Source organism: Thunnus albacares, chromosome 21 (assembly GCF_914725855.1).
Source record: "Thunnus albacares chromosome 21, fThuAlb1.1, whole genome shotgun sequence".
NCBI classification, from domain to species: Eukaryota; Metazoa; Chordata; class Actinopteri; order Scombriformes; family Scombridae; genus Thunnus; species Thunnus albacares.
Window position 1 is genome coordinate 12,380,641 of NC_058126.1, and position 8,470 is coordinate 12,389,110.

An 8,470-nucleotide genomic window follows, 5' to 3' on the forward strand; every position below is an offset into this window, starting at 1 on the left:
TAGTGTACTGCAAAAGACTACAATTAAGTATGAGTGAGCCTCATACTATCTTAAGCCTATTTCCCATGAGAAAAATTGTTTCCCAGAGTCGTTCAGCGAGCCAAGAGGTTTAAATCATACGTACTTCCGGGTTCGCTTAAACAGCCAGATTGGACTCACAGTAAAACAAATTTGTGAGAAATTTTGAAGGGTACTTAATGCTTAAAAAATCAAAACAACAGTTTCATCAGAACTATGACTTTGTATTGATACGTAATATAATCTGTGCGTTTTATAACTTAGTGTTTGGATACTATTAGCGCTATATTTTTTCGTCGGACATTAGTGTACGGACCAACGTTACAAGAACCGTTAAATTAGCTTCAGTTTTGCCAAAACAAAAAAAAGGAGATAAAGGCTAACGGGGTGACTTAGCTGACGTCCATACATGAGCAGCAACAGAACTAAACAAGTCTTCTAGCTTACTTTATAACAGATAAATTATTAATTGGTAATTTGACACTGGGGGAGTGTGACGCGACCCTGTGGTGGGCAATGTAGAGCGCTCCGCCAGGAAAGTAAACACACCATTCCGTCAAGATGGCCCCGCTCCCCATGCTCCGAGTGGCTCTCCTGGTGTCATTTTCAGTTTTTCTGACTGTTGTGTTGGGTTTCGGACTACCTGCCCTCCTGAACGCGGCGATGAGGATGGTGGGATTACCGGAGACGAGTGTAACCGAGAGCATAGTTGTGCTGTATTTAGTTTTTGTTGTGTATGTTGCAATGCCTCGCATTCCCAGAGGATTGGTGGAGGTAAGGCTATAATCTGGACTGTATTTTCAACATGAACTATGAATGAATGTCCTATTTATTATCCTATAAAACACGATAGAAAGATGCAAATATCACAGCAACGTTTTAATGTACGTAGTTCCTACGGGAGAAAATGACATGCATAGGACATGCATACAGTAACACTACAGGAGATACTGGAATAAGACTATTAATGAGTACAAGTACTCAGATCCTTGAGTAAAGGTACCAATGCAGCGATGTAAAAATACGCAATTACAAGTAAAAGTCGTGCATGAAAAATCCTACTAAAGTGAAAGTATATAAGTATTATCAGCAGTAAAAGTAATGGTTTGGTCCATCTGACTGATATATTATTATATATGACATCATTAGATTATTAATACTGAAGCATCAGTGTGTAGGCAGCATGTTACTGTTATAGCTGCCGGAGGTGGCGCTATTTTTAACTACTTTATATACAGTAAGTTTAGTTCAGTGGTTCCCAACCTAGGGGTCGGGCCCCTCCAGAGGATCACCAGATAAATCTGAGGGGTCGTGAGATGATTAATGGGAGAAGAAAGAAGAAAGAACAAAGTTTTGATACACAAATGTGTTTTCAGTTTTTGGACTTTCTCTCTAATCTTTGATTTTTCAGTAAAACTTTCTATCATTTGAACATTTATTGAAATGAAACCATGTGAGAAGTTTAGAGGGAAAAATCTGTTAACAACTCACAGACATCTGAAATGTGACCCTGACTACACACTGCTTTTTGTAAGATTTCAAAAGCCAAAAAGATTGTAAACCACTGCTTTCATCTTTAACAATGTGTTGTATTTTAAAAGCTTGTTATATTATCCATTGTGTCAAATCTTCATCTGAAAAGTAACTAAAGCTGTCAGATACATGTAGTGTAGTAGAAAGTACAATATTTCCCTCTGAAATGTAGTGGAGTGGAAGTATAAAGTAGCATTAATTGGAAATACTCAAGTAAAGTACAAGTACCTCAAAATTGTACTTAAGTGCTTGAGTAAATGTACTTAGTTACTTTCCACCACTATAAGTATATATTAAGAATATTACAGTAAATACTGAAATGGTGTGTGTATATTACATTGACACAGGTATTGGGGTTTGTAACGCTTTTCAATGGTTCTCCTGTAAATCTTTTTCTGCTTCTCTTCTGGAAAAAATGACAAGCCTAACTGTATCCTGTGCTCTCTGCAGGTGAAGGGGAAAGCTGTGTTTATTACAGGTTGTGACAGTGGTTTTGGTCACGCACTTGCCAAACATATGCACAAACTTGGCTTCACGGTCTTCGCTGGATGTCTTCTAAAGGTAGGTTGGCACAAACACATTTTTGCAGTAGGCACTCATGCAGTCTGAAACAACAGTCCTGTGTTAAATCCTATTAAATAAAATAACTTCAGTTATGTATCTGACCTCTGACCTTAATAAAGGGGGGCAAGCAAAAAGATTAATTTATCTGAGGTTGAATAAAATATCAAATTATTATCATTAGTATGACTTTTGGAACACATTTTTCAAAGCTTTGGGGTTAAATTAGGACATTTCATGTAAAAGTCATGAGCTGGTGTAACTGAGGAGACTTGTCATCCTTGCAGGATAAAGGTGGAGAAGGTGCAAAGGAGCTGGAGGAGTTTCATTCAGATCGCATGAAGGTAGTCCAGCTGGATGTCTGCAGTGACGAGCAGGTGAACCAGGCTGTGGAATATATTAAAGACAACCTGGAGGACTCAGAGAGAGGTGAATAACGATACCGCACTAACTTTGATAGAAGAAGATATGTTCATTCACACATTTTATATCCTGTCACTGTTCACAGGTCTGTGGGCGGTTGTGAACAACGCTGGTGTGTCAACGTTTGGAGAAGTAGAGTTTACCTCCATGGACACCTATAAGCAAGTGTCAGAGGTCAACCTGTGGGGCACTATCAGGGTCACCAAAGCTGTTCTGCCATTAATCCGCAGGGCCAAAGGTCAGCCAGCAGCTGGAAAGTCACACTGTATATTACACATTATCAGTCTGACATATAAACAAGCTATATAGTGTCAAGAACAGTTGGGCCAAACTGAAAAAACCTTAAAGTAACAAACTCCTTTGTACTTTGGATTTTACTTGGTTGATTTTGTGACTAAACCTTTCTTCCAAGATTCTTTGTGTGGGATTATGAGCATAATTAGCATTCCCATTCAGAAGAAAAGAGCGAAGCTGACGCAGTAGTTGTGTCTCATGATTTCTGTGAGGAATAGTAACAATGCAAGCAATACTGAAACTGAAAGACAAATGTAAAACCTTTCCCCAATCTTTGTTGAAAACTTTATGTTTGTATATCACTTTTCTTTACATAGTTGCAAAGTGATTAAATAAGAAAAAAGGACTATATTTTAAGCTGACATTACTTTAGCTTGCATTTAAAAGACAATACAAAAGTAGTAGTGTAGTACAACAAGTAGAAGATCACTTTAAAAGTGTTGCAAAGAGGAAACAGGAAACTTGATTATATGCGTTTTGGGATTTCAGACGTTAAAAAAAAAAAATGTTGTCATGGGAAAAAAAGGTATTGTTGTCCAACTGAAAAACTTGGATTCCTTGTGTTAATAAGTTGCCAAAGAGTGACTCATGAAAAAAAAGAGTGTTGTAGTAAAATTATTTGCTAAGCCAAGCACAGCTTCAGGCCATCTTCTTGTTAAGAATGTCTCTAAAGACAATTGAACGACGGACCTGGAGACTTTGAGTTTGAAGTTTCACCTTTTGTTTGGTTTTACATTATTTAACTAGTGGTAGTGCTGCATAAAACTGTCATTGTATCATCATATACAATATACATAATACAGCATGTGTTTTAAATATAATTGGTCACAGAGGAGTATAAAATCCTTGTTTCTTTGCAGGCCGTGTCGTGAACCTGGCCAGTATGTATGGGAGGATGGGAAACATCTTGCGGTCTCCTTACTGTGTATCTAAATACGGCGTGGAGGCTTTTTCTGACTGCCTTCGCTACGAGATGAAGACCTGGGGAGTTAAAGTGTCCATAATCGAACCAGGAAACTTCATCGTGGCCACCGGCATCCTGACCCATGACATTGTGGCCAGCACGGCCAACAAGCTGTGGAGTGAGGCGCCCTCAGATGTGAAGGAGGATTACGGGAGAACCCACTTTGAGCGACACATGTCTCTGGTGCGCTCATATTGCAACAGCGGACAGAAGGATGTGGCCCCCGTGATGGATGACATCACAGACGCCATCATATCCAAGCGTCCTTACACAAGATACAACCCCATTGAACCACACTGGTGGATCAGAGTGCAGCTGATGACCCATCTGCCTGCTGCAATATCCGACTTCCTCTACTTCTAAAAGAGAAGTCGTGTCTGTACTAGCTCTGTCCGTTTCACCCCGGGATCACAGATAGCAGCCTATTTCTCAACTATGTAGCACTATGCAGATCTACAGTCTTGCCCTGAAGAAGGGTCTCTGCTTTGTATTCCTCAGCACTTGAAATCATTCACTGATCAAGCCTTAAAACTTAATGGTTTTGTAAACTGTAAGTAAATTATTGCACTTTGCTTTTTCTATGTCTGACAAGAACCATAACTTTTTATCTATACAGAAATATTCCGTGATAAGTAGTAACTACTTTGTGTTGGATATAGGCAGGGCTATGACATACCCGTAGCTATAAACACTATATCAGTATTGCTTGCTGTGGTATAATCTTAAAAAAAAAAGTGCTTGTCTCTTTATATCTTTTTTTTTTTCTGATACTTATAATGTTTTGCCTGATGGGAATCTTCTTGGGCCCCACTGGCATGAGGACCAAAGCTGGTAAAACTCAAGAGCAGGCTCCTGCTGCTCTGTTGTGACCGACGCCGGAACAAACCAAGGTCAGCTACTGTACAACCGTGGTGAGATTTGGCTCGAGTCGCCCGAAAGTTATGCAACAACAACACAAGCCTACTTTTGTCTCGCATGCTTCATGAGGTCCTGCGTGCTACTTCAACAGTTCGGTTGATTGATGTGATTAATGGGCATGCTTGAACTAAAAGGTTGTCTCCTTCTTGTGTATAGAATGATACGAATGAACAGAGCATTGATATATTTTGCAAAATGTTACAATCACATTATCCTTTTTTTCAAGAATGATTTGAAATAAAGTGACCAAAATTTGACTTGAGTTTTGTTGAAGATTTCATGTGAGATCAGCCTGCAAGCTGGTGGTTCCAGTAAATGTAATAATACAAATAGCCACCGGGTGGCGTACAAGCACCGTACAAAACTACCACTGCTGTTACCAAGCATGAATTTTCTGCTATCACATCATTTAAACTGCATTATTACCACATCACAGCAAAGCACATGTGAAAGTGCATCAATGCAGTTTTCACATAGAGCTTATAACCAAACATTTTGTCAAATGCTATATTTTGTAATACAGTAAAATATTGCAATAAGAAAAAAATGAACATAAAAGTACCAACATTTAACAATTTGGCTTCTTTTATCTTCTGGCAGATAAAAACAACACAGCATTATTTTTATGTCGTTTATTATGTCTTTTGAACACTCTAATAAACTCTTCTAAATTATTACACCTGAAGACGATCTCCCCTCCGTAAAAACAGTATTAAGAGCATGACATTAAATTTCACAGCACTGCCTTTTATCATTCCACAGCATGGATCTGTTTTCTTCACTCTCTCTCTCTCTCTCTCTCTCTCTCTCTCTCTCTCATACAGAAAAAAAAAAGCTTTGTGAGACAAAGAACACCATAGAAATGTAAGCAGCACAAAAGCACCAAAGTTAACACGGGTCATTTGATCTGAATATTATCAAGAAATCGATCATAGATTCAAGATTATCTCAGGCTTGTTTAGCAGTCAGGAAACAGAGTTCCAGCTGCGCTGTAGTTCATGAAAAACAGTTTGATAAACAATCTCTTGATAATATTTACCTCAACTGACTTCAATGTCTTTTTAAGCAGATTTAAAACCCTTTCTGTACAGCTACAAGGCTCTGCTCATGCGGCCTCCATTGGTGTAAGATGAAAAAGATCCCAGTTTATAACAATATCTATGCAGGGAGATACTGTAGTTCTGTATTTGAATATCAAGTAAAACATTTAAGTATTGAGATTTTTTTTTTTTTTTTTTTTTTTTTTTTTTTACATATTTAAGTGGCTAAACTGCAAAAGTGAATGTCTTACACTAGTCTTATATGAAATACATACAGACATTAAAAAAAACTATTTCCTTGGAAACCATGACAGTTTCTTCACAACCAACAATATGTGATACCGTTACTTGAGGTGCTCATACATGAGATTCAGGTCATGATTACATCACACCTGGGATTATGTTTCTGAATGAACATCAGCACATATTTTTATATTGTACATTTAGGCATTCACTGTTCACTTAAGGAGTTATACTTAATGAAATCAGCTATGGTAAGGTCACTTGATACTACACACAATATCAACTAATGGGCATTTTATGCATGACAAAAAAAAAAAAAAGAAAAGAAAAAAGTTAGACAATGACATTGACATTTTCAACCTACATCAACAAAGTGAGCACTCAATGAGGAAATACCCTTCCCTATAAGGATGTTTTCAGACACCCCCAGCACATTGCTCACTAATCACACTCAACTGACGCACATGCAAAGCTTCAACCAAATAGCACACAGCGGTGACAAGAGAAGTGGGAAGAACGGGATGAGAAGAAGAAGAAGAAGAAGAAAAAAAAAAAAAGAAGACTCTTAAACCTTTGGTTGACAGAAAGCTGTGAAGGCACATTTAAATCTCCTCTTAAATCCTTCAAACTGGGGCAACGTTGCGTTGGCGTTTGTCACTTTAATGCTGCGTAATATTGCAGATGCTGCAGAACTGGAAGTCAGGGAGGAAATTTCACAAAAATGTGAGATGCTGATAGCGGTTGGTTACGACTGTAGGCAAAACACTATCTCGCTTAAAGTGTCAGCAACATGGCACCAAGACAACAGCCAGGGATCAGGTGCTATAAAAATGACATGTAACAGAAATGTTGAAACCCAATAATACTTATTGGATGACCGATACAGAGACCAAAAGTGAAGAGAAGAATACAGGCACAAATATGCTTGAAATATTGGTAAAATTGAAACAAATCTTTTTTATAGATTCGGGGACCCAAAATGAACAGAAATCACTTGAAGTGTAACTATAACAATACTGTGATTCACACTTGAGAGCAGGTGGACAGAAATCTGTTTACGTGTTAAATCAAGACATTTCCAACCCTGCGCACACCCTGACCTTTCATCCTGGAATGTTATTTCAATATATAAACTGTTTCACTGTGTAATAAGGTGTAATCATAGTTCACTTAAGATCTTGACTTGTACTTCAGGCGAAAAAGTAGAACTTGCCATTATAAATCATGTTTCACTGTTCATTAAATATTTTTCAGCTCCGAAAACAGAGAAAATACACTCAGCTCTTTTATGAATAGCTGTCAGTCACCTGGGGAATGGAGAGGAAAAAAAAAAAAAAAAAAAGGTTCACACCCATGTTTTGTGTTCTTTGTGGCATGACTGACTTTTTCATGCTTGAATTGACCTCCCAAAAAGCTTTTATTCTGCACTGTGATACATCAGCGTTGGCCTCTGTTCATCTCCCCACCCAAATATGACTGGGAGCGGTATTCCAGATACTCCAGATCCAGCGGAATAGATTCTCCCCAAGTCTCCTCCCTAGATCCTAATTCATCGCTTTTGTTTTTTAGGGTCCATTTTTCCATTCCTCCACTGTGAAATCCCTCTTCTCTCTCTCTTTCTCTCTCTCTCCTTCTCTCTCTCTGTGCTCAGGTCCAACTGGCCACAGCTGGAGAACTCATCATCGCAGGCATCGTAATCATCTCCCTGAGCCCGCTGCTGGAGCAGCTCCCTGCCAACGCCGCTGCAGCTTGATTGCAGGCGCTGCTACTCTTGTAGCTGCCCTTCACTTTCAGATCCAAACACTACTTGGTCCATTCTCGCTTGACAAATAACCCATTCACTAGAGACCTTTACTGTAAATATAAACCATGTGTTTCACTGTATTCTAACTTGACATTGGCCATAGATTTGAAAAACACAAAACTAGGACTTAACCAACACTTAGACTTGCTTTTTTTGACAAATAAGTCACAGAAATGAATGCACAAATGTCACCAAGTAATCAATTTCTTTCACTAGTACTAATCCTTTGCGAGGAAGAAGGCGTACTCCATGCTTGATGTATATGCTATGCAACGGCACAAACATGACCCCTGGGTGACCTTTTACTGCTCCATTCCCTTCAGCGATCGCTAATTCAAGAGCAGTGACATCATCCTCTGGACTGCCCCTCCATTTCCCCTCCCAGCTCCACAGAACTGGCGGGTGTTTGGAAGCTGCACCGCTGTCAGCCCAACTGCCCTCCTTCCTCCAGAGAAAAGTCCCCTTTGGCAACACTGGGAGGACGCGCCAGCTGTCTGTCTCCAGACCATGAGAGGAAAACACTTTTTTGACTTTTCACATGGCCTCCAAAAACACCAGGATAAACTCTCCATGGACTGTCAATTTCTCTTTTAGGAGACACAAGTGAAGGTGTGAGGACGCTGAACACTATTCTGTTTTGTTTGCATGCATGCGTGCAAAGTCATGGCGTTT

The 8,470-nt window shown here is 39.1% G+C and overlaps 1 protein-coding gene across 1 annotated transcript; it reads left to right on the top strand.

The window, feature by feature from the left end:
* The first annotated feature begins 131 nt into the window (after positions 1–131).
* Positions 132–4,968, top strand: bdh1 (3-hydroxybutyrate dehydrogenase, type 1). The gene is made up of 5 exons (XM_044339391.1): positions 132–792; positions 2,002–2,112; positions 2,400–2,541; positions 2,621–2,773; positions 3,690–4,968. Exons 1-5 carry the CDS (start codon positions 580–582, stop codon positions 4,154–4,156), a joined length of 1,086 nt encoding a protein of 361 aa, XP_044195326.1. The 5' UTR covers positions 132–579; the 3' UTR covers positions 4,157–4,968.
* The last annotated feature ends 3,502 nt before the right edge of the window (positions 4,969–8,470 follow it).